This window comes from Protopterus annectens, chromosome 6.part0, assembly GCF_019279795.1.
Source record: "Protopterus annectens isolate FY-2018-M chromosome 6.part0, PAN1.0, whole genome shotgun sequence".
In the NCBI taxonomy this organism is placed as follows: Eukaryota; Metazoa; Chordata; order Ceratodontiformes; family Protopteridae; genus Protopterus; species Protopterus annectens.
Window position 1 is genome coordinate 407,666,711 of NC_056737.1, and position 27,880 is coordinate 407,694,590.

A 27,880-nucleotide genomic window follows, 5' to 3' on the forward strand; every position below is an offset into this window, starting at 1 on the left:
AAATGTCCACAGCAAGTTGCAGTAAACTAATAAAGCAATAACCCATGGCTGGATGTGGGTAATGCTGAATTTACCCATGGTTGGTGTGGTTTGGTCACACAGGTTAAGCTGAGTGACCAAACAAAGCCAACCATGGGTAAGTCAGCATTACCCACACCCAGCCATGGGGTACTGCTATTATACAATGACATTATTTAAGAAAAAAGTTTCTTTTCTTAAATAATGTCATTGTATAATGGCACCTTGGTGTTCTTCTGCATTGATTTGGGATTCTGCTCTTTGATGATGTACTGCGCATGCATATGGGTCTTACGTTCCCATGTTTACACAGTACATCAGTGCTATAGAAAGCAAGAAATGGAGAAAGGATGATCTCCATTGCTATTTTTTTAAAGGAAAAAGAATGTAAACTTCTGGATAGTTTAAATACAAAGAAAACCGGCTATCTTTCTTTAATTTTACAGAACGTACCCAATTTTCCTTGTATTTTCTTTGCTCTCATATGTTCCTCTCTAGCTTTTATTTCAAGAAATGTGAACAAAGCATAAATAAAGGAGTGGAACCATTTGCATAGAGTTTATAGCCATTAGTATTTCAACAGACATATGTTTGCAACACCCTCTTGCAGGATAGTGACATACCACAGACTCTATGACTGCTCACAATTTGCAGGCATCAGCCAACATTGTTAGCCACACTCAGTCAGTAGTCATGTGTATTGTGGTTGAATGGATTCCAAGCAGTAGAGGACCAAGGACTGTGCCCTGTTGAGCACTGCTGCTTACAGATCAGCTGTTGGAGACGATGTCCCTATGTTGCATATGTATGCCAGCAATGGGCCACTCAGTGACCCCTACAATGGCAGTACTTCCTCCTATAAAGCTAGAGATCTGGGAGAATAAGTGTCCATTGTGTGAAGTGAAGAAAGTCTGAAATGCATGTCATTATTTAGTAACTTCTGTTCCTCAGTAATTTGTTGGAAAATCACAAATCTTATGAGGAATGAAGTCACTAATGATGACATGCTTTTCAGTTTCAGATTTTCTTTGCTTCAAACTAATGCCCGTCTACCATACAGCAATAGAACAAAAAGTCTGGACACTGAACGGTACTTTATCAACTGGACGTTTTTCTATTGGTATATCCTCGATTTACAATGGGTACACTGGTTGAGCTGTCCGATAAGTGTGCTCATTTTTGAATATTAATGCCCAATCATTGTATAATACAAAAATAACCCATGGCTGAGTGTGGATGATGCTGGATTTACCCAACATCGGCATGGTATGGTCATGAGGGTGAAGTCCAAGTAACAAAACAAAGCCAACTGTGGATAAATTCAGCATTACCCATACCCAGCCATGGGTTATTGTTATTATACAATGACATTATTTAAGAAAAAAGGTACTTTTCTTAAATAATGTCCTTGTATAAGGGTGGCATGCTGTTCTTTAGCGGTATCCTGGGGCTTTCTTGAAGAACTGCACATGTGTATGGGACTTTTATTCTCATAATTATGGAGTACATCAGTGCTGTGTAAAGGAAGCAATGGAGAAAGGAAGATTTTAGTTGTCTTTTTTTTTTTTATGGCACTATATACCTGTTGTAACTCAATGTACAGTGGCTTCATGATTATTAATAAATATGTTAATGTAAGTACTTGCCTACTTTAATCAGGGGATTGGACATGTTTTAAAACCTCATTGTCTTTCCACTATTGAATATTTCAGGTTAAACCATTTAAATAAATTTGAATTTAATACATCGACACAATCACCTGGAAATATTGTTTTCACTAAAAAAAAAAAAAAACAAAAAGTAGTGCTGAACTTAACCCCTTGTTGTTGGACCCCTCACACCTAGATATCTGGTTCTACTTGAGGAAAACAAATAGCTCACTGACCGAAAACAGTATCTCTTAGTCAAAGTTATCTATATCTGCAATGCCTCAGAGTTTAAACAAGAATGCTCTGTAAATAATTCATACACATCAGGAGTGTCTCATTCATTTCTAGATTCCCTAGTTATTTTAATAATCACAAGACCTTATTTGACTGTTACTGCCCTTTATCTTTGTTCAGTTGGTTCTATTCCTGGCTGTGGTATCTGTTTTTCAATACAGCAGTTTAAACAGAGGATCAAGCACTCTTCTTCTTTCCATCACCATTGCCCAAAGCCTACAGTGTTCAAAGTATGTAATTTTAGAAGGCAGCCATCTTTGTATAGTAAATGAACATACACTTATCACAATTATGAGCGTTAATGTTGCTGTATTGTTGCCAAGCACCAGTACTTTTAATTTACTTATAAAAAAATTCAGTATTTAAAAGAATTGCATTCATGTTTTGGTGGTTTGCAACTCGGGAGGCTTACGTACAGGAAAGGCAGGACAGAGAAAATATAAGGATAATCAGGTACGCTTCTGTAATTTTGCATAATGTACTTGATTGCCCTTGTATATTTTTCTCTGTCCCATCTCTCTCATTGTTATGAAGTCTCTGTTTTTTGTAAGTTTATTAATTTATTTTTCAAATAAAAAAAGTAGATTTTCTATAGCATTTATTAATAGAAGAAAGTCCGGTGACCGGTCTTTTTTCCAATGATATATGCTCGACTTACAACAGGCAAACTGGTTAGACTAACCAATCAGCGTGCTCGTTTTTGAATGTTAATGGCCAGTCACTGTATAATAATCATTAACCAAATAGTTTGATAGCAGGCAACATTACTACTCCTACTACCTTAAGAAATAAAAATGCCAAAATCAATTTAGTTACACAGCATTCAGCAATGCTCTGTATTTATGCAAATGAGCAGGCCTATTTTTGTGTTGGCACAATTGTTTGTGTTCACAGTATTACAGAAACAATGAGAATACAATAACTACAGCCACTCACACCATCAACGGCATCACAAGCATACAACATTATACTTTCTATATTGATCTTTTGGGAAAAAAATTAGCAAGAATAAGAGGGCAAGAAATGCACAACAAGGTACTGAAATTGGAGTTGTAGCACTCAAAGGCAGAACTTCAGGGGAAACAGACAATATGAAAGATCAAATCACATAGTGGGTATGTTATTCTGAATAGGTGGCATCGAATCCTTCCAATCCTTTTTTACCATGAAGATTTTAAAGTAGACTATGAAAGTCTTGAACTGGCATGATCAAAGATGGAAAATGTTTTTTTAATCTATCACCTCACAGATGTTCTATACTGACAATGGACAGTTCAGGTGATGACAAACTGCACTGCATCCCTTTTACACATCACAATCTGATTAACGACGACATGCATTAATTCACTGTTTTTATTCAAAACTAACAGAGAACCACCATCCTGCATGCAGTCATTAAGGGTTTCAAAGCAGTGAGTGTAGCATCTAACATCATTCAAAAGAAACTGTATGATGATGATGACAACTAATTTAGGAAGACACCTCTTTGCACAATACCCTATATTCTTATAGATAGTAAAGTTTAGGAAACCTCTTTGCACAATACCCTATATTCTTATAGATAGTGAAGTTTGTAAAGCTCTCAGCTGATATAAGCCTAATGCAAACTTGGTGCAAAAGCTTAGTGCAACAGACTTGCTCCAGGCAATAATGTTCTTATGGATGCTTTGACGGTCACAAATGGCTACGGTGTAGATGGTTGCACTAACGGCATACATGGTACCCAATGGATATGCAGCTGTAAACATCTGTGGTTCCTGAAGAACACTGATCTCTAAGTGCTTGTTCACTAATGAAACACTGCAATGGAGCAATCCAGAGGCAAATACTCCAGACAAACAACAGTACCCCCCCACACACACAATTCTAACCAGAAATTATAGTCCTCATCCACCTTGTAAATTATAAAAATCCTCTCTTTCCCCTTACTTTCAAGCTTGGAAAAAATTAGTCTATAATTCCTCCAAATGACATGTCACTGTCTGGCTGTCTTCACATTCAACAAACATATAGACAATATGGCCGACCTCTACTCTTTCCAGCTGTTGGAATACTGATAAAAAAAGGAAAAAGACATACAATTATGTACAATTTCACAATACAATTTAAACTGTTTTTAAACACTTAACCATTATTTTATGTAGGAGACAGCACAGCAACCCTACATTCCACAGTGTAGTGAGCCCCATAACTCTGACATAATTATTCAACACTCCAAGATCACGCAACTTCAGAGATGAATATAATACTGTTCACATATCTTCAGGGTCATACAGCCTTGGAGTGAGAACAAATTAATCAAGCGGTGATGTAGGATTCCCCTCTTTAGTGTATATGTATATGGGGGAGGGGGCCACTTAGGTTTCATACTTTACAAAAAACATACACTCAGGAAATATTGGCAGGTGTAAAGTCGAAGCTAAATTTAATTTATTTTATTTATTTATAAAACATTTGCTAACCGACTAAGTGCACTTGACTGAGGTCCCTTTCCAGTGTTAACCCAGGCCAGAAAGGCAAATACAACTTGCATACAAATATTACAAAATACACATCTTTAAGAAAAGAAAAACAGCATATATAAGTTGACATTATGAAGAAATTTAAAATACTGCTACAGGTCTGGAAAGCAATGACATTCAGCAGAAAAGCCGGCCAGTCCTTCAGTAAACTTTAGTTCAATAAAGATAAATGCTTTCTTTTACTCAGACCATACGTGAAGTTCTTCAGACTCTTCACCCACAGTAACAGTTCTGTTTAAAAAAACTCCAGTAACAGGATGCAATCATTACATCATTTCCTCAAGTGTCTTAAAGGTCCAGCCACCCTTTTTTTTAAAGCATTTTTTTAAAAACATTTTAAATATAAAACAAAGACAGGTACAAGACCAAACTATCTTATTATTTAAATAACTTGTTTCAACCCAAAAGGTAGTTAGCACTTACTTAAAATATTATCTATCTAGTTAAAGCTTTTAATGCTAAAATAGGTTTCATACTGCAGCAGTCATTCAACCCAGGATAAGAATAGGCATTAAAAATTAGTTGCCCTACTAACTCTTTCCTTTGCAAATAAAGTTCCCAAGTCCCTCCCCTCACCTTTACTGGGACATGATCAATGACCATATATATTAAAAAAAGATACTCGGTCATATTCCCATGCTTAGGTGTTAGATAAATTCATTTTTAATAGTATATTCATATTCATAGATATGATCCCTAAGTTTCTGTTTAGTTTTTCCAACATAAAAACAGGGACACTTCTGACACTATGCTAAATAGACAACTTGTTTAGAGTCACAGTTTAAAACACCCTTAATATGGTAGGTAGCATCCCTTACCTGAAATGTGGACTCCTTATAAATGAACTTACAATATGAGCAGGCTCCACATTTTGTCATACTACACCTTCCTCTTAGATTTGTAAGGATTCTTGGTCCTTCCTGGAAATCATTAAAGGGGTGTTTTTGATTCATATGATTTTCTGCTCACAATTGATGTGAAGGACCTATATTCTGTGATTCTTCAAGATACAGGAATAGAATGGGTGGCTGACTTTCTCCTAGACAAGGGTCGCCCACAAGAACAGATTAATCTCTACAAGGAACTGTTTAGGTTGGTTTTGCATAACTAAATTTATTTTGATGGGAAATATTTCCTACTGAAGTCAGGGGTAGCGATGGGATCCCCTTGTGAGGGCATCTTTGCTAACATTGTCATGGCTATGTGGGAGCATAGATTTGTGTTGGACATTCCCTCCATCAGGATGAATATTAGAACTTACATCCATTTTTGGATGATATGTTTATCATATTGAAAGGAGATGAGAGGGTATCCATCAGTTTGTCCAATACATTAACAACATGACCCCCTTTTTTAAATTCACATCTGAACATCATCTTGAAAGGCTTTCCTAATTTGGATGTTTTATTAGAAAAGGACAATGAAGGGCAGAAATATACTTCTAAAATCTATAAAAAAGCATGTATCCCAACACTTTTCTACACTTTACAAGCTCACACCCTTTTTATCAGAAGAGATCTGTAGTGAAAGGGCAACTAGTCCAGGCAGCCATAATGATTTTCTTGGATTCTGAATTCCATCAAGAATGTGCTAACCTTTGTATCATGTTTCACCAAAGAGGCTATCCAGAATCGCTGGTTCAGGATTTGGTGGAGGAGGTGACGTCAGAAAGATCAACTGGTTATTTTAAGCCTATCTTCTTTAAGGAAGGAAATCAACATTAAGACGAGGAAGCTGCAATAGTGACTCCCAATTATGAACCCTCTGAGACAATTACACTGACAGAGACTGGCACAAGCTTTGTGACCACCTTTAATACCAATAGCCGGGTCCTGAGGTCCATTTTTAATACAAATTGGACACTGTTATATGGTGATGTGGAAATACTTGATAAAATCCAGAAGATTCCTCCATTAGTATATTGGAGGGGCCAGAACCTGAAAGCTTTTTTGGAACAGAAAAAAAACAGGTTCCCTAAGAGAAAGGTCTAGTATGACAAAATGTGGAGCCTGCTCATATTATAAGTTCATTTATGAGGGGTCCACATTTCAGGTAGGGGATATATTAAGGGTATTTTTAACTGTGAATCTAAACAAATTGTCTATTTAGCACAGTGTCAAAGGTGTCCCTGTTTTTATATTGGAAAAACTGAGTGGAAACTTAGACACCGTATCTATGAACATTAATACAGTATTAAAAAATGAATTTATCGAACGCCTTACCTAAACATGTGAATATGAATGAGCATAATTTGTGTTAATATTTGGTCATTGATCATGTCCCAGTAAAGGTGAGGGAAGGGCCTTGGAAACTTTATTTGCAAAAGAAAGAGTTAGTATGGCAACTAACTTTTAATGCCTATTCTTATCCTGGGTTGAATGTCTGCTGCAGTATGAAACCTATTTTAGGATTAAAATTTTTGACTAGATAGGTAATATTTTAAGTAAGTGTTAACTTCCTTTTGGGTTAAAACAAGTTATTTAAATAATAAGGTAGTTTGGTCTTGTACCGGTCTTTGTTTTATATTTAAAATGTATTTAAAAAAAAGAAGTTATGTCTTACTATAATGTTCCATCTGTGTTGTTGATCTTCTTTCATTCATCACTGATGGGTTCGGTTCTGAACCCTCAGAACCGAGTCGCCCTAACACCAAGCTCGCGCCAGCCAAAAACTCTTGAGCTAAGCTTCTACCCACAATGCCCTTCTCCCTGTTACCCCAGATTGAGTTTGCTCATGTTGTTTACATAAAAGCAGAGGCCATTTCTGCGCAAATGCCCTAAGACACCACTTGGACCCAAAGTATCCCCCAGGAGCCTTTGGCGGGGGAAGGAGGGTGGGAAGTGATGAATGAAAGGAGATCAACAACACAGATGGAACATTATGGCAAGACATAACTTTATCTGATGATGTGAATCTTCTTTCCATTCATCACTGATGGGACTGAATCCCCAGCTACCTTGTGATCCTTGGCCGGCCCTTATGGAAGAATGTTCCTGAGTACCACTAAGCCGAAGACAGCTCTCCCTCTGGAGACCACATACAATTTGTAATGATTGATAAAAGTGTGGGGTTTAGCCCAAGTGGCTGTTGCACAAATATCATCCATAGAAGTCCTGGAGTGGAAGGCTACAGATGTTGCCATAGATCTAGTAGAATGGGCTTTAATATTCTGTGGCATAGGATGTTTTGCAAATGAATGAGTGAAACAGATGCAGTCCCTTAACCATTTTGATAAAGTGACTGTGGAGACAGAATTTCCCATTCTAGCCCCAGAAACGGAATGAAAAGTTGGTCAGTCTTGCATATTGCTTTGGTCCTGTCTAAATAAAATCTCAATTGCCTGTATAAATCCAAGGAATATAGGCAGTATTCTCATTTATTAGAAAAATTTGGGAAAAATACTGGTAGGTCAATAGAATGATTGATGGAAAAGTCAGAAACAACTTTGGGGAGAAAAGATGGGTTCGTCCAAAGTGATACTCTGTCCTTGTGGAAGATTAGATAGGGTCTTTTGGTGCACAATGCCTGAAGCTCCGAAATTCATCTGGCTGATGTGACGGCTACCAAGAAGAGAGTTCCATGACAAGAATTTGAGGTCACATTTCGCAGAAGGCTCAAAGGGAGGTTGAGTCAAAGACTGGAGAACTAGCATGAGGTTCCATGGCTCTATAGGCTGTCTGATTGAAGGCCTAATTTGAGAAACTCTTTTGAGAAAAGTTTTACATAAATGCAGTGATATGAGAGGAGTACCATCCAGCCCATTATGATAATTTGAAATAGCCACCAGATGTACTCGTATGGTAGAGGCTGTGGCTCCATCTTCAAAAAACATAAGACAGGTATTGTAAAACCGCTGTGACTGGAGCCGAATACAGAGCTAGCATCTTTTCCTTTGACCAAATAGAGAACCTTTTCCATTTGTCCCAATATAGTCTTCTGGTGGATGGTTTATGAGAGGCCAGAATAATGTCATGAACAGGAGAGGTGAGATCATCCTGCCTGGCAATTAACGGAAGTGGAGAAGCCAAGCTGTCAACCTGAGATTGGACAGGTTCAGGTGACAACACTTGGGGGTGAGAAATCAGGTCTGGAAGAGGGTCCAGAATCCATGGTCAACATAACAGATGAGGCCGAAGGAAGGGGAACCAAACTTTTTGAAGCAAAAAGGGGGTTATGAGGATCAATTTGCATTTCAACTGAATATCTTTCTTTATGAATCATGGAATCAGAGGGATGGGGTGTTAGGCATAAAGCAGTCCCGTGGGCCAATCATGAATCAGAGTGTTCCTCGGGGACTTCTTCTTTGGGGGGAATAGGGCAAAATAGCTGCTGCATTTGTTGTTTGATGGGGAGGCAAAAAGGTCACAGCAAGGCTGGCCCCAATGACTGAAAATTTCTGCCACTACGTCCGGATTGAGAGTCCACTCGTGGGGCAAGAGAATACATCTGCTCAACTTGTCTGCAATCACATTGGAGCTCGCCAGGATATGCATTGCTATCAGAAAGCAGGTGGAAGCTATTGCCCACTGCCAAATTCTCATGGCCTCTCGACACAGGGGGTAGGACTTGGCTCCTCCTTGCTTGTTGATATACCAGACTACTGAATTGCAATCATTCCAGAAGGAAGAACCGTATGGAATGCTTGCAACGCTAACAGCACCACTCTCAGTTCTAAAACACTGATATGCAGGTTGGCCTCCAATGTAGACCATGCACCTTGGACCGTCTTTCCCTGGAAATGGCCCCCACACCCCATCAGGCAAGCATCCGTGGTCACAATGGCCTCGAGCTGAGGGGACTGGAATGAGTGGCTCCAAAGTTCTGTGTCTGGCCTCATCCACCAAAGAAGGTCCTGCTTGCAAGAATTGGTTACCTGAATCTGAAAACAGTGGGTGATGGTTCAGGAACCACTGAGAGAGATGAACCCATTTAAGAATTTGCATGTGCAGTTTCACAAGAGGTACTATTGGTATGGAAGCTGCCATGGATCCTAGGACCTGAAGAACATCTCTCACTGAGACTTTGTTTTGACAGAGTATCACCCGGAGCTGAAGCCTCAACCTCTGGAGTCTGTGAGCAGGGAGCGACACCAGACAGGATCGGGTATCGACGACTGCTCTGATGAATTCTATCTGCTGGACCAGAGTAAGATTGGATTTCTCCCAGTTCACAGTTATCTCAAAAAATTCTGCCAGAAAAAGGGTGTATTGTAGTGCTGTTACCAGATGATACTTGGTTGGGGGGGGGGGGGGGGGTAAGGAGCCAATCATCCAAATATGGAAACACCCAGAATCCTTGCAGTCTCAAGTGAGCTGTAACCACTGCCATGCACTTTGTGAACACTCTGGGGTCTGTAGAGAGCCCAAACAGCAGGGCATGAAACTGGTATTACTGGCTCCTAGCGGGAAGTGTAGTAGACTCCTGGAGCATTTGTCCATTGTGATGAGATAATAGGCATCCCGGAGATCTATCGAGCACATCCGATTGCCCTCCCTTAGAAAAGGGAGAATGGACTGAACCGTGACCATCCAGAATTTGGTTTGGGCAACAGAATTGTTCAAACTGCTGAGATCCAGAATGGGTCTCCTGTCTTTTTTGGCAACAAAAAAAACTTGTAAAATTCAGACCCGCATTGGTCTGGTGGGATTAATTGGATGACTCTTTTTTGATGCAGCTTTTTTATTTCTGAAGCTGCTTCTTTCCTTTGACTGGGTGGAACGTTGGGAAGTTTCATTGGAAGTTTTGGATAAGTGATGAGGGGAATGGTGTAACCTCTGGTTATGATATTCTGCACCCAACAATCGGTGGTAATAGAGTGCCAGGCAGTTTGATGGAGAGAGAAATGACCCCCGACTGCTTCCAGAGGAAAGCAATTGGGAAACTGTTCAGGAGCGCTGGTAAGGCTGCCCAGAGAAGGAATCCCTGGGGTCTTGGTTACATGGACCCCTTCTGCTTCAATAGGGGCATCTTCCAGAATTATTACCCTCTCTGCCCCTGGGGGTATCATCACCATGCGTGGCACAGAAAGGACCCTGAGATTTGTTGTGCCACATCTTCCCACTCCTCTGGTTCCTGTAAAAGAAACATTGATGGTTGGAAAAATGTAGACCTACAGCAGACAGGGTCTTAGCATCTTGCTCACACCTGGCCAGACTGTACTTTACCTTGGAGCCAAAAAGGGGAGGCGCTTCGATGGGAGCATTCAGAAAGGAAGACTTGAAGAAATCCGCGAGGTCATAAATGTGCATCCAGGCATGATATCTCATAACTATGCCTGAACCCGCAGCTCTAGTTGCCCCTTTGGTTGCATGTGACAGCAACCTCATGGATGAGTTGAAGATCAACTCCAGGGTTGCGAGCTGCGAGGCAACTTTATCCCTTACCTCGTCAGATACCTGTCCTATGATGTTCCAGATAGGTCGGAGATCAAGTCTCTTTGGAGCCTCTTGAAATGTGCCAAGTAGTTCCGGGACCATATGGCAAAGGTCGCTGATGCAAAGACTCACTTCCCCAATCTGTCCATGCCCTGGGACTCTCTGTTGGGTGTGTGGACAGTAGGACTCTCTTCAGCTAGATCCTTTTTTGTGGCCGCTGCTGCCACCACCATACCATCGACTGGTAAACCTCTGGACCAATGTGGGTTTTTCTTGGGTGGAGAAAGTATCTTGTTGAGTCTCTTAGAGATCACCTCAACAGAATCAGGGTTCTTCCAGGCACGCTTCACCATGAGCTGAACTAGCTCGTCTGCAGGCGGGTTCACCCAAGAGATAGATGGCCGGGCATGGAAAGCCTGGAGAAACACAGACTCCTTAGAAGAACGGTTAGTGTGCTTCCAGTCACCCCTCTGTTTCAGCATTTCAAGGATGTCTCCAAAGGAGACATAATCAGGGGGTGACCGTGGGGACCCTTCACCATCATTGAAATCCATGTCCTCTGTTAGAGACTCTTCAGGCGAGTCTACATACTTCCTCTTGCATGATTTCTTCCATGGGGGCTCCTCGGTGGGTGCTTCTGAGGAGGACTCAGAAGAGTGGTTACCCTGTAACGGGGGTTCCTGTGGCTTCCCTGCCCGGTGTCCCGGGGAGGTGGCCTGTGGCAGCTGTAGCTCAGAGAAAGAAATCTGGGGATCCGACGTAGGTGGAATGTTTCCAGAAGCAAGTGCCCTCTCTATAGCATGGAAAGCAGCTCCACCCAGAGAGGGATGGGAGCCCAAAACTGAGAAGGACAACCTTGGAACTAGGGTAACACCCCACTCCATTGGACCCACTCCAGAGGATGGAGCTTCAAGCATGATCAGTGCAGACAAAGCTCCCAGCACAGAGGACAGAAATGTAGAAACACTCAGAACCATGCCCCGAACTGAAGAGCCAGCAGCCCAATCACAGGGTTGAGGAAGGACAGGTTCATCTGGAACAGAGGACCAAAGGGACATTCCTGGAACCCCAGTGAGGTCCAATACAGGCATTGCGACAGGGGTTCAGAAAGGGATGTCGTAGTGGAAGGTTGTGAAACAGGAATGGTCAAAGGAGGAGAATAGGGTGGACTCCGTGGAGAAGTCAACCCAAGTCCTGCAGGAGGATGGGTCCTGGAAGAAGTGTGTATCCCCCTGGCTGCCAACAGCTGATCCACAAGACGCACCATATCAAGTTCTGAAAGGCTCATGTTGAATCTAGTGGATACTCCTGGTGGGGAGTCAGGTTGTTCTAGGAATGGGCTATAAACCTGGCCTAGAAACAGGTCTATGGATGGAGAGTATTGGGTCAGATGTGTGTAATCTACCGGCACTGATGTCTCAAGTTTGGACACAGGAAGCAGTAGGGTCAAATCTGTTCTTATCACGGCCATAAAAGAGCTCGGTGCTGAAGGGGCACTCAGAGCAGATACGGAAGGTTCAATCGTCATTGCAGAGATAAGCATTGAAGGTGTGCACTGTGTTGAAGTAGCACCTGGTGCCGAAGTCATAGTAGTCGAGACAAGGTCGATAGTCGGTGCTGGAGACATTATTGGAGCCGGAGCTGGCACCAACACAGTAATAGTCATAACTGGAGCAGAAGAGGTCAGTGCTGACAAGGCAGACTTATGCTCTGAAGATAGTTTTGGCACTTTAGATTTCACAGACTTACCCTGGTCACCAGAAGGTGAAGACGGAACCAAATGGGGCCTTTTCTTATCCTTAATAGGAGGGGTTGAGACCTCTGTCGCAGAAAGGGCCTCTGAAAAGGGCGACTTAAGTAGGCTTTTCAGTATTAACTTATTCTTGCACTCATTCAGAGTGCACTGACTGAAACTTTAGCAAATCACACAGGGAGGTTGCACCTAAGATGGGGCACCCCCAAGCAATAAACACAATCATTGTGAGAGTCACTATTCGGAAGTTTACCGTTACATTTAGTACAATGTTTGAAACCTGAAGTACCCTTTTTATCAGACATCATGAAAAGCTAAACACAACAAAGGTTTTATAAAAGATTAGTTCTGCTATCTCTATGTCTAAACCTATCTAAATACACACAATATCTGTCAAAAACATACAACTAGACAGAAAATGGAAAGAGAAGAAATACCAACGATGGTATTCAAGGAATACCACAAGGGTAGAGAGAGAAGGCCGTACCACCAATGGTACTTAAAAGATTACCAGCTGGGTAGAAGTAGGAGTGAAAAGTCTAAACATAACTGTAAATATAGAGTTATGAATATAAATCGCAGTTGAGAAGAAAAATGACAAAGTTTTTCACAAGATATCAAAAAGTTTCCACGTAGCTGAGAGCTCAGCTGAAGTGCGGCTTTACAGCTACGCAGCAAACGAGATCTAAGGTAAGAGGGAGAAGAGCGTTGTGGGTAGAAGCTTAGCTCAAGAGTTTTTGGCTGGTGCAAGCTTGGTATTAGGCTGACTCAGTTCCGAGGGTTCGGAACCGAACCCATCAGTGATGAATGGAAAGAAGATTAACATCAACAGATAAAAATGTTTTAAAGAAAAGGGTGGCTGGACCTTTAAGACACTTAAGGAAGTGATGTAATGATTGCATCCTGTTACTGGAGTTTTTTTAAACAGAGCTGTTTCTGTGGGTGAAGAGTCTGAATAAGTTCACATATGGTTTGAGTGAAGGAAAACACTTATTTTTATTAAAACGAAGTTTACTGAAGGACTGACCAGTCTTTCTGCTGAATGTCATTGCTTCCCGGACCTGTAGCAGTATTTTGGATTATTTTGAAGTTTGTGTCATGAAATCAGATGATTATGTAGAAATTGCATTACACAAGTATAAACAGAACAGTAAAAATGTGGATAACACATATAATACTGAATAAATGCACAAAACAGCAGAAGAAAAAAATATGCTTTTTCCTGTCTTTTCCGCTTATCCTTTTCAGTTTCTTACAACAGAGTTTTTTGTGAGAAATTTATAGAAAGCAATGATTGGGAGAAGAATAACAATATTAACTGGTATCTCTGAACCATATACACTTACTTCTAGCATTTAGCTGGATATCTTCGGGTAGTGAGTTGCAGCAAGCAGGGGCAATTTTTTAGAAAGATCCTTAATAGATGCTGAAGGAGTAAGTATTGCATCTGATTGCCAATTTATTGAGTAGACAAGGGCAGTATCTGTTGTATGATGTCTTGACTGGAAGAGCATTGAGAAGAAGACAAGATCTGGTACTAACAGAGAGCCATTTACCTCTGCTCAGTATGACACAATGGTGTTCACTGGGTTTAGACAGGTGGATAAATCTAAGAATTTGATTTTTGGCTGAATGGAGTATGACAGTGTTATATGAGTTCATACCCAGGTCTGGGAAGCACTATGCTGATTGCAAAGGATTGTCTAAGCTTCTACAGTAAGAAGATTTGAGATTTTATAAGACATTAATTGGGTAATTATTTTGTTTGCTTGTGTTTCAGCATGTTTCTGAAAGTTTAGAAGCCGGTCATATAGTAAAGCAAGTTACCTTTGTTTCTTGACTTAGGGGAGAGTAGAGCCAGATGGGTCAGATATAGTGATGTTGTATGCACAGCACAACTGAGCATTTGTGAGCATTAACAATAAATTTATTGAGGAGAAGCCAGTTCCAGATGGAAGAAAAGTGAGCCTGGAATTCTCTTTGGAGTGAGACAATATTTGTACTGGCATATTAGTACTATATCATTTGCATAAAGTGTGCATTTGGTATGTAGGTGGTCCCGAGATAGATAATTTATGAAGAAAAAAAATATAAGTGGGAATTGTACAGAACCTTGTGGCACACCTTTGTTTTTGTTCCAGATGTGAGAGAATTGTTAGGTCCATACAGCCAGAACCCATGCCACCAATCTGAAATTCAGACATTTACAAAATGGGCATTTTTAGTCTTGATTTAGACATTTACAAAACTGGTGTAATACCTACATATAAACACAGTGGTGTATAGGCCTGTATAGGACACCATAAACCCATGTTTGACCTACATATCAACACAGTGGCGTATAGGCTTGTATAGGGCACCATAACCCCCATGTTTGACCTGCATATCAATACAGTGGCGTATAGTCTTGTATAGTACACCATAATCCCCCATGTTTGACCTGCATATCAACACAGTGGCGTATAAGCTTGTATAGGACACCATAGCCCCATGTTATGACATGCATATTAACACAGTGGTGTATAGGCTTATATAGGACATCATAACCCCCATTTTTGACCTGCATATCAACATAGTGGTGTAGAGACTTGTATAATACACCATAAGCCCCATGTTTGACCTCCATATCATCACAGTGATGTATAGGCTTGTATAGGGCATCATAAGCTCCATGTTTGATTGGAGTAGTGCACAACTGATACTAGCTATGTTGCATGCAATGGTTTTAGTGGAAAGGTTTCCTTCATACAAGTGGAGTGTACTCCTCAGATAGAGACTGCACCTCAAAAGTTGTGAATGCTGCATTTCAGTTTAATAAATGATGTCGTCATGGTCATCTTGCAGCAAAAAATCAAGTCACACATTCTGTACACATTCAGCTAACATTTGTAAATATTGGCTTGATGTTGAAATCTTCAGTCCCACTACATTTCACTGAGATTAAATTGAGCCAAGTCTTCAACCAAATGAAGCATGCCTACTAAGCATCAAGCTTCTGAAACAACAATGAAAAGCAATTTAAGGGGGCAAACACCCACACCCCCATATGGCCATGAGGAGGAGGCTTTTCCCACTCTAATTTCTTAACTCCATGGGGGCACAACTACAAGAAAGAAAAGCCCAAAGACTTTGTATCACTCCTGATGCAGAAACAGAAACTGTCTTGGCAGTGTTTTTTTTATGGAGAAGAATCAATGAGTTACATGTTAATAAACTATACTTGACATGCTGTAAATGCATCCATCTCACACTTGACCAAGATTAGGGAAGATATTTTATAAACCACATGCTCTCTGAATGAAACCTGTGCTGTAATTATTAATATTATTGTTAATATTAAACTGCATTTGAAACTACAGCAGACACCACTGACCTAGAAATTTGCTTACAGAAATAAAACCTGCAGGTAATACAATTTCTACATACCTTTGTCATCATCCCTTAGAAAGAGCCATGCACTCAAGTAACATTTTATCAAATCATAACAATGGTTTGGCAAACCAAACACAGCAAGTACCTTCCAAGTAGTATACATTAATCCTTTTTCTTGGGAAATTTGATTATTTTCAATAAAATTTGCACTGCTTTCTAGAATTTCACCTTGAATTATGTTGGTATTTGTATGCAAAACAGTGACATCCACAGCTATTTATTCTTCAGCAAATAAAGGCCTTAAAGTAGTATTCATTCACAACTCTATAGATAAATTCTTGCACTTAAGCATTGTTACAAAACATTCACAGAATGATTTATAGTACATTTATTCAAATATTTTTGACTGCATGCAATTACTACAAGGGTATATAGATACAGTACATCTGTTGACAGACACATAAGCAATCACATGCATTTGCAGTTAGGTACGTGAAAAAGGACTGTAATCTTACTGGATGCACACCTCTGAGAAGGATTGGCAGTCTCAGTTTGCTCAGTACAAATAATGCTGACGTAATCATTTATTCACATTTGTTTACTGGAAAAGTTTGACTGTGCAAAGCCCTGATTCAGTGGAGGCCTCTCGAGAAAAGCTCAATAAACTTTTTAAGAAAAAAACACAAGTAGATGCAGTTAACCAATACTATGACTTCACAGTGCTTTATATTTAAACATTTCATACAAACAAATGACTACATTGTTAGCAGGCCAGTACCTGCCAGATAGTAGGTAAGGCATGGGCCATACTCGCATTACTCATGCTGTGGACATTTGCCATACTTTGTCACAATTTCTGCCTGTGTCCTTCAGTTCTCTCTCTCACGGTTTAGTTAATAGTAGCGGTATCAGAAAGAAATATGACAGAAGCTTTCATTTAGCATTAATGGCACTTTCTCAAATTTCAGCGTCAGCAAAACAAACATAAATGCAAATTTAAGTACCTTCTACATCGTTTGTAAGCTTCCTCAAGTCTTTAGTCAGATCATCAAACTTTACTTGAGAAGCTAGTAAGATCTCTTGCGGCTCTGGTACTGGGAAAATGCTATTCTCTGTTCCTGGCTCCTGCAAGAATTTAATATAGCTTTTAGTTAAATGGCTTTACAACAGTCTAGGTCAGAAAATAAATGCAGCAAAAGCACACATCTAACAATGACTGCAATGCTGTAGAATAGATCCTAACCAATATAGCTGTCATTTTATGTCTGGCTGTGCTAATTATATACAACCTTGTTCCCTGCTGGTCATTCTACCACTGATTAGTCATTATTCTGTACCCAACTACCGGACAATGACTTTCCAATTAATGGACATGCTAAGACATTCAATGGTTCATTAAGTTTTTCTCTCTCCCATCAATCATCAACAATACTCTTTTGTCATGCCACTTTCATGATGTAGACAGATAAAGCCCAGACTATGCTGCAGATGATCTGTGCTTGTTTAGTGTCTTATTTATTTATTTATATTTGTTTACCGGGGCAGTGCACTGATGAGTACTGCCTGATTTTAATCTCAGCCCATGTCAAATTCAAACATTTCACAGACAAAAAATACAGAAATCTAAGCTAAACTAGAATAGTTCAGACTAATTACATAGAAAAGCTGTGTATATACATTCCACAAGACCAGGGAAATGTACAATCAAGAAAAGTGTCATGTCCAATATATACATTAGTTTCTAAAGTGGGTCAATCTTCAGTGAATCTTGAAAGAGGAGAAGAGACTCAGAAAGGAAAAAGGTTAGGTGATGTGTCCTGTGTTGATGCAGGAGGATTTGGTGTGGATAAAAAAGTACTTTTTGAGCTGCATTCTGAATTTGGAATAAGTTTTGATTTCCTTAATGTTGATATGGAGAGCTTGCCAAAGAGTAGGTGCCTGAGGGAAGAGAGCACATGTGGTGCTGGGAAGTTTTGATCTAGAGGTAATGACAGTTGGTGTGGCTTTTGAGTAGTGTCTCAGGCTGTATGAGTAGGTGTTTTGTGAGCTCTACATATAAGGGGAGTAAATGTGTTGAGCTAGAGAAGTATGTAGAGTTTGGATTCTAAAAGTAGGACAGATCTTTGTTTCATAGGGACCATTTGGCTTTTTTCTAGGGTGATACAGTGATGCTCACATAGAGGCGAGTTTGTAATGAATTAGCAGATACTGTTAGAGATGGTTTCTAGCATGGCAATGCTTTTTTTCTTGGAGGCAGAAGGAAAAATTGGGAGTCCACATTGAAGTTGAAAAAGGAAGAACTCCTTTGTCAATGGCTGTGCTGGCTGGATGGGATAGAAAAGGGGATCTCTTTTTTGGCCCAGAAGATGAGGGAGTTTATTTTGGCTCTCACATTGTCTATGTGGAAATGGAAGTTTAGTGACTGATCAAGCCACAGCCCTAGGTGTTTAAAAGGTAGAAGCTGTCTCTATGAAATGGTTGTGTAGGTCAAAATAGTTAGCGAGTCAAATGCTTGGTGAGTTTTTTGTGGAGATCTAAAAAGCATAGTTTTCATCTTGTTGGGGTTAAGTAGTAATTTACTGGTTAATGAGCTATTGATGGAGCTCATGTAAGTCTGACTGGAGTTGGCACTGAATGTTGGTCTGAGAGTGATCTGATCGGTAAATGGCCATATCATTAGCATAGAAAATAAGCAGGAGATAGGGGAGGTTACGACGACGTTTTTTAATGAATAAGGAAGAGGAGGGGGCAAGAATGGATCATTGTGTTACACCTTTGGAAATAGGTCAAATTCTTATTTGGAGCATCCTATTTTAACTTGTAAGTGTCCATCAGTGAGGAAGTTTTTAAACCACAGAGCAGTGTCTGGACTGATAACAATTCCCATTATGTTGTTTTGGAGAAGATAGTGATTAGTAAGGTCAAATATCTTTGTCGGGTCTATAAATAGAGCACCTGTAAAGCCGCCACTATAAGAGTTTAGCAGGTTGTCATCACTTAGGGGCTAAAGTAATGTCATACTACTTTGTCCCATTTAGAATCCATGTTTCTTGGAGCACAGTAAGTGGTACTGCTGTATATAGAGGGAGATTTGGGTGTAGACTATCTTTTCAAGAAGTTTGCCAAGAATTGGGAGGGTAGTTACTGAATGGGAGTGGTACCATTTGGGTTGATTGGCTTTGGGATGAGTTTAATTAGAGCAGTTTTCCAAATCTTTGGCATGATGTTTTTTTTTTTTTTTACATGCGGGTGAGAGGAAGACGTAGACTTATGTCTTCAGATGCAGGAATGGTGCCAGCTAAAAATATTTCAAGTATAATACAGACATCTTTGAGATGTATATTTCTGAAGTAGAAGAGGGGGAAGAATGATGGTGGGGTGGGCAATGTATGATCTGTGTGAAATGTAGAGTTCATTGATGGGAGATTGCTAAATTCTTTAGGGAAATCTTCTGGAAAACATTTTGCTGTACTACATTGAACGGTGTTTGTAGACAGGGTATCATTTGGAGGATTTCTTCCTATAAGCAGGTTAACCTCTTTCCAAAAGTGTTTAGGGAAATGCAAGAGGGTAATTTGTTTCCTTGTTTGGAGATTTCTTTTGTGTCTTCTGATGAACGTTTTAGCTAGATTACACTACAAAACAGGTGCAGTCGTCAGTTGTGAGGGTCTGTTTCAACTTTTGACATGTTTCATACCTTAGAAATAAAATATGCTTGAATTCAGTTGGTAGCCATTCAGTTTTGGTGGGTTTATAAAGTCTGTGGATAAGTGGGAAGAATTTATCTTGCAGCTGGTGCAAAACATTGCTTAGGTTTACAGCTGCTGTATTGGGGTCATTGAAGAGAGTATATGGTTTCACAGTCATGGCTTATGGAAAGGTTTTCAGTTTGTCTATATTTGTGCTATTCTAGTTTCTGAAGGCTTTTACTGTTGGTGGTAGTTGTTATAGGATAGCTGACAACTGTAAAGGTGATTGGGCTGTGGTCACTTAGTGATGGTGGCAGAAAGCTTACATTGACAATGGAGTTTGGTATGCTTGTAATAAGTCTTAGGTGCCTGTAGCAGCTAGCTGGGGAAGATGGGAATAAGTGGCTGCTGCTGGCTTGTGTATCCAAGGAGAGGGATAGAAGCAGCTCTGGTTCACCAAATGAACATCACTTAGAGTAAGCACAAGTTGTCTGCTCAGTGGAGTTATGATCCAGCAGAAAGCAGGCAACCAGACTGCAATCACAGAAATTAGCCAAGGGAAGCTACTATGCAGAGACATGCTCCCCCTCAGCAGGCAGCCATTATGGTCTTGGAGGAGACTCTGGAGTGGTTGCTCCCAGGGTGAGAGGGTAGGTTGCTCATCAGGGCCAGTAAACTGTCTCAAGCTCTATTATCTGACTCTTGCTGGAGAAAGTAGGAAAGAATGGACTGAAATGGTCTTCTCTATCTTGGAAATACTTGGATCTCATCCCTGGAAAGAATGAACCAAATGGGCAATGGCAGAGCAGCCACTGGGAACAGTCCTGGCGAGAGCAGGAGAAAAAAAATTATTCTCTTCCAAAATTAATTACTTTTCACCACACTGGGGTTAAACAAGGTCCTGTTCTTCAGCAAACTTTTTATCCTCTCTAGTAGCGACCTTCCTGATGACTACTTGAAACTAAAATTGATCTTCTGTAAAGACAATTCCTTCATCCTTAGAGGTGCCAACAAGTTCCCTCTTTTAGGTTAATCCTCCTGCACCACTATGTTTCAAAGATCATCAACCCCCCCCCCCCAACCCCCATGTTCTTTAGCTAAAAAAACTGCATTCAGCAGATTTACTGTCATTGTTTGGTATTCTACACTGACAGACTACAAATGTCCCTACACTTTCCTTTTTCAGGAAAGTCATCCATAATCATCTTACTGAATCATCATTTGTAAATGTCACAGTAACCATCATTAATAACCCATTTTATGAATGTCAGTACATACAGGAACCTAGAACAGATCACCCTCTTCTCCAAACAATGGTCTTCTACCAGCAGCTTTTTCCTTCCTTATTCTAGCTCACTGGTCATTATTAGCCTTCCTTATTCTAGCTCACTGGTCATAACTGTACCACTGGCATCTCTTAAATGTACCGTGACTGCATTCTCATAATACACAGATTTCTTAGCACTTATAATGCTATAAGTTTAATATTCTTGCTTGGGGCATGAATGAAGACAGTCTTTGGACCAGATCACTTAACCACAGTTAACATTTTAAATAAATTACTACTCCCATTCAAACACACAGTATCATCAGCTGATAAAAGCTGTGTTTTCTTTTAGAAGTAAACAAACTGTAGCACAACAAAAGTCAGGTATAGGGCAATGCATGTTAACAGTGTCAGCAGAATGGTTGTTTATGGTTGACATGGAAAAACGATTAAAAATATTCAATGTCATTTATCAGTTTTGTATATTGCGCAAGACCTGTCAAAACAGTGCGTTTCCTTGGATACCCATTCACCTTAAAATGAAGGAATATTGTTATTGTCATTACAACATGTGACCTTAAAAAATGTACAATTTGCTACATTCTTATATGAATTGTTAACAGTTAAAATGTGAGCTGCGTGTTATAGACAGTATTCAGAAGATACAGCGGTTATCAGGTACTGTATCTAAAACAAAAAAATACAGTCTTCTGTTGTAAACCTGAGACCTGTAGTTGATCATCCCAGAATTATGGGAAAAACAACACAAATTAAAGAACAGCAACAGATATTGACAAATCTTTGTTCTCATTTAAAGCCATTACTAGCATGCAGGCAAGCAGTCCTGCACTCCTAATGTGTGTATGTGTGTGTGTGTGTGTGGGGGGGGGGGAGGCTATACCCCTCAGTCCCTACTACTAGTATATACTTACTCAAAGATCACTATATCATGAAGAAAAGGGAATACTCTCAAGACAGAATTATCTTAGATATTCCATTTGTAAGCCCCCATTTTCATACATTTAGTTTTACTATTCCAGGACTTGCATTTAGAAGGCTCTGAATTTAAAACGGTTACTGAAAGGGTTATGCAACAATACAATATTCTTAGGGATATATAGAGTCTGCTGGTGATAGGAAGAAAAAAATAAGATGGATTTAAAAATGTAGCAGCTAAGACTCTCTGTGAAATTTATAAAATAATACAAATAAGCTGGTTGGAAGAAACTCGACTCTCTGTTGTAAAGGACAACATATTCATAGATTCATAGGTAAGTACTAGGCAATCAGTCTACAGACCATTTCAGTCCTAGCCAAAAACCCTATTCAAAGTTTCTTACTAGTCTCAAGAATGGTGAGAAAAGATATGCCAGAAGAGAATTTGAGACTGCCCTTCCAATTATCTACGTTTAACCTGAAGGTGGCAAGGATACTATTCTGCTAAATATTTAGTGGAAGTTTGTTCCAGAGGTGAAGGATACATTGGGATATGCTTCTACCATGCCAAATGCATCACATTTTAACTTGCTGATTAGGGTTTAATTCCTTTAATCAATTATTTGATGTATATTAGTTCTGTGAAGGAACGGGAGATCAAATAGGGTTGAATCTTTCATGGCACAAAATGCTAGACATAGATCTCCACGGACGCATCTGTAAGAGACCAAGTACAGAGAAAGGACTGCCAATCTCTCCTGTTAAGTAAAATTTTTGAGGCCAATGATAATTTTAGTTATGATTCTCTGAGGTCTCTCAGGTTGCATGAAATATTTATAATAATATATGTCAAAAAGTGTGTTATATTCAATAATGGGTCTGATAAGATATGAGTAAAGGGGAATGAATACTTCTTTGGGTCTAGTGGAGATGCCTTTGGAAATTAGATGGCTCAGATAAAAGGTTTTCTGAACTGTTGTGGATACATATTGCTCAAATGATAAGGAATTATCAACAAAAGTACCCAGATACCCTACAACAGTGTTTGACTGGAGGGGATGCATCTCCTATATGGTAAGTGAAACTGTTTTATTTACCAAAATTAACTGTGCTGCATTTGTTTTACATTTAATTTGAGACCATATCAGTGTACCAATTGTTGGCATGGCCTAAGCCATGTTGGAGCAGTTGTGAATTACCTGAAGATTTAACCACCACCACCAATTTACAGTCATCTGCAAACTTAGTTGACTACTGGCCAAAAGTGCTGGCCTGAAGGACTTAGAAATATATGACAAATAGGAGAGGGCCCCAAACTGAGCCCTGTGGTATACCCATTGGTAACTATTTTGCTTTCAGAAGTGACACCTGCTACTATAACCACATGGTTTCTATCAGAGAACCAGTTAGCTATCTATTGCATAATGCAAGGATTTACATTCAAATGTAAATGTCAATAATGCTTGGCAAGGTCTGGATATGCTGTATGGACCACATTACCACTAAGCACTGTTTCAGTTATTTTTTCAAAGAAAGAACAGAGGTTCAAGAGTAAGGACCTTCCTTTGATAAAGCCAAACTGATGAAGGTCCACACTTTATTAATATGGACATTGACAATTTCTAAAGTGTGAGATAATGCACCCCATAGCTTTACATATGAGGCTAGTGATCAGTAACAGTAACCAACAATAAAATTAAAACAATGTCCAAACACAAGAACAGTCAATATATTTAATAAAAGGATTAGCGCTTTCATCCTGAAATTACAAGACTTCTTCAGATAAAACATCCTAATACAAGCAGCTTTAATAAAGTAAAATCTAATTTAACATGTGATACTAAACATCCATTAAACAATTCTTTTAATTACATTAGTTAAATAATTAAAATTCCTTGAAAAGCTACCCTAACCTGACTGTAAAGAGTTTAAAAATGTAAAAAATAATATACTTAAAAAATTAAGTCTAAACATGTAGACAACTTAAATGTAAAGTCTAATATTGAAATTATGTATATTTGTATATACAAAATTACAAATGTGTGTAACATACATATAAAACTAAAACACACACAACAGAAAATAGATTAAATGTCCATAGAATTTAAAAACAGTAATCCATTTAATGATGTCTTATAATTTAATCATGATGTGGAGGTAGCATTTAACTTAATTTACCATTGTAACTCCTTTGTTTCAATTAGGTAGGCACCTGAATGTTTTCTAACATGTAAAATAAAAAAAAATTAAAGTTCAAACAGCCCACAGAATGTATAAAAAGTGCTTTGCCTACATCCCTCTTCTTAAATGCGTAATAATTTTCGTAACTTCTCATTCTTAGTTGTCTCTCAGTTTTACCTACATAGAAACTGTCACGTGATGCACACAAAGCAATATACACTACCCTTATAGTTTTACACTTACATTTACAATTATTACATAATTGTAGGATATGTTGTTATACATATGTTTACACTGTTGCAGATGTATTTGGATTGTGCACAACTGCTACATTTAAGCATTCCATGAGATCTACATTCTCTACATGGTCATTCTACTATATTTTTAATATTCATATTCTTCTTGTAAACATATTTCAGTGCAGAGGGAAAACCAATGTCATTACCAAATACTTCCTTCACCAAATTCCAAATTCCAGTTTTTGGTAATGAGATGCCTAATGTCCAAACTTTGACTGTTATAAGTTGTAATAAGGGCCTTGTCAAAACCTCATCCAGCCTTTTTTCAACCATAAATGTCCCCGTAATATCTTTTAAAATAGGTTTGTATTTCATATTTCTCTCTTGAATAACTTTACCCATAATAGTGTTAAATAGAGACAGGGATATCCCCTATCCAAAACATTGTTTTAAGTTTTTAACATTCTCCCAAAAAACAAGGATCTTCTGAAACCATTCTACCAAATCTTACAAACTGGCCCTTTATAGGATTCTACTTTTGCCAAAAAAAGGGTGTAGACTAGTAAAATGCAAATAACTATTAGAGAAAGTGGATTTACAGAAGATATTTGATTCAATAGCATGTTTTTGTATGTCCTTGTAAAGAGAAATGCCCAAACAGTTAATCTTTGTATCAATAGTGATAAAGGTGAATTTTACAAAGGAGATGGTGCTGTTTATGTATCTTAGAAAATTATTCAAACTGCTGTCTGAACTCCTACAAAAAATCAGATCATCCAAAAATCTCAAATATAGATAAAGCTCACAACTATATGCTGAAGATATAACACATTCCTGTTCCCAAAACCAACACTATGTTTACAAAAAACAGGGCCAGATGCTCCTCCCATGGCCACTCTTCTTATCTGTTTAAATATTTAATTCGCAAAATAAACATAATTGCTGGTCAGAACATGCTCCATAAATGTGACAAGGATATTGATCTCTAAATTGTTAAGTCTGATCCATCATTTAAAGTTTGTCAAAACCATTCCAAACTTATGACATGAGGAACAAAAAAAAAAACAAACAAAAAAAAAAACTAGATCTTTGATATCTACCATTGCAAACAAACTGTCTTCCTCAAAATGAACTCCCCCTATTTTCTTCTGGCAGTTCTAAAAGTCCCTCAAAGTATGAGGTTTGACATCAATTTTTTTTTTTTAGTCTAAAGTCTATCCATTTTGCCAAGGGCTCAGTCTTAGATTTGGAAATAGTGACTATCGGCCTGAGAGGGGAATGTAATACATCTTTATGGGTTTTGATTATACCAAAGACAGCTGTTATTGTTGGATAGAGTATTTTCAAATATCTCATTGTCTCCAGGTCAAAAGTACTCCCCATAAATAGGTCATCTAAAGCCAAATCTATTTTGTGGTAAGCTATATTTATTTGATTCTTGGTAACAGTCTCAAAAAATTCTGAACCAAATAAATACTGGTGCATTTTATATACATAAGTAGTGTAATCCATAACTATGACTCCACCTCCTTTGTCTGGTTTCATGATACGAGTATGTGGATTATTGGACAACTGATATAACAGGTTGTACTTGTCCCTAGTTAAATTGTAAGATGATTCCTTCTATTACTGTTCAAACTTCTAATGTCCTCCTCACAATGCCGGCATTACAGAAGGATTATAAATACTTTTTCTATGCAAATGGTATACAGAAGAGGAGGTATTGGGCATATTCAAAGAGAAATAGATTTTTCTTTAAAATATATTTAACATCAAGGATAGTGTTCACCAAATAAAAGTCCCTAGTTGGGACCATACCTCTCAACCATACCGAATTCTTCGGTATTTACCGGTTTTGAGGGCAAAATAGTGGGGTGCCACAAATTTCCGGGTGGCCCCTTTAACTCACAATTTTTTGTATAATTTTTTTTATTTACAGCTTTACATTACTGCTGCCGTCATCATGTATATCTCACAATGTCAGGGGCATGGTTGATGACACTGCCTTTTGGGACTCTTGGAGTTTAAGACTGGAGTGGGAATTTCAAATTGTGGGGGTGGTGACATTGCTACTTGCTAGTAGCTGTATATCGGACCAGTCAGTCGGTGACTGACCTTCATTTCATTCCTTGAAACATAGTTTTCATTAATGTATTCATGGCAAATTTTATGCAGTTGAATTGTTTATGCAGTTGAACTGTTGCAGAAAAGAGGAAAATCCCAGGATGCAAAAAACTCCCTCACCAGCCTCAGTAAGAAGATGAAATCCCTCATAAAATCCTCAAAAGCTAGCTATGAAAATAAAATTGCCAAAGATTCCAAGACAACCACAAGGCATTCTATAGTTATGTCAGGAATCTAAATGGCAATGCTCAGATCTGCTCTGAACTACAACAGAATGGCATTAAATATACCAATCCCAAGGATATTGCCAATATCCTGGCAGATCGATTTAGTGCCAACTTCACTCCCCTCTCAACCCCTAAAGGGCCCATCTCAATACCAAAAGATTGCCAAATTCTGATAATCACAACCACACAGGTAGAAACAGCACTCTCCAAAGCTAAGAATACAGCATCCATGGGACCAGATGACATCCCAGGCTGTGTACTACATGAACTACAAAATGAACTGGCACCCCACCAAAGTGTCATGTTTAATCATAGCCTCACCTCAGGCTTCGTGCCCACTGAGTGGCGCACAGCTGCAGTTATCCCACTCCACAAGGGATGATCCACCTTGGATCCCAAGAACTACCGTCCCATCAGTCTGACAAGCCTGATCTGCAAGGGCATGGAATGCATTGTCATGGAACTTATAAACAAAGACATTGGCAACCTCCAGACACTGGACCCCACCCAGTTTGGGTTTGTGAAGGGCCAATCTTGTCTCCTGAATCTGACTGATGTCTTCGAATCGGTCTCCAGAGCTGTGGACGAGGGTTATAAGGAGGTCCACACAGCCTATCTGGACCTCGCCAAGGCCTTCAACACCATCCCCCACTCTGGAATCATAGATAAACTTACTAAGCCGGGCATAAATCCCTACGTCACTCGATGGGTTGACAACTGGCTTAGTGACAGAACCCAGACTGTAAAAGTAGCCAACTCCAACATCCATCTCCAGACAAGTGACAAGTGGATTACCTCAGGGTTCAGTCCTGGGACCACTCTTGTTTGGAATCTACTTCTCTGAAGTACAGGCCAGCATTAAGGGACTCTGGCTAACAAAGTTTGCAGATGACTGCAAACTGGGAGCCATTATTGAATTCCCAAATTATGTGGATATTCTACAAAAAGGCCTTACAGAAACAGATGCCTGGTGCCAGAGCCATGGGCTCAAGCTTAATGCCAAGAAATGTATAGTCATCCCCTTTGGAAAAAAACATGTACCCGTGAACTACCACATAGGTGGCAGGACACTAAACATCGAAAGTGTGATGAGAGACTTAGGGACACAAGTGGAGAGTGGTCTCACTTTCGATAACCACATCACCACAACAGTCAGGAAATCCTTCTACGTGGCACACCTCATCACTAAGAGCTTTTCATCCAGAAAAAAGGAGGTCATTGTCCCACTGTACTCA

The 27,880-nt window shown here is 39.3% G+C and overlaps 1 protein-coding gene across 1 annotated transcript in view; it reads right to left on the reverse strand.

The window, feature by feature from the left end:
• The window catches only part of FMN1 (formin 1), a 1,985,060-nt gene that overhangs the window by 660,473 nt on the left and 1,296,707 nt on the right, over positions 1-27,880 (reverse strand). Inside the window, exon 12 of the mRNA XM_044074155.1 lies at positions 16,987-17,107. Within this exon, the coding sequence (XP_043930090.1) occupies positions 16,987-17,107 (121 nt within the window). The remainder of the gene's footprint in view (positions 1-16,986; positions 17,108-27,880) is intronic.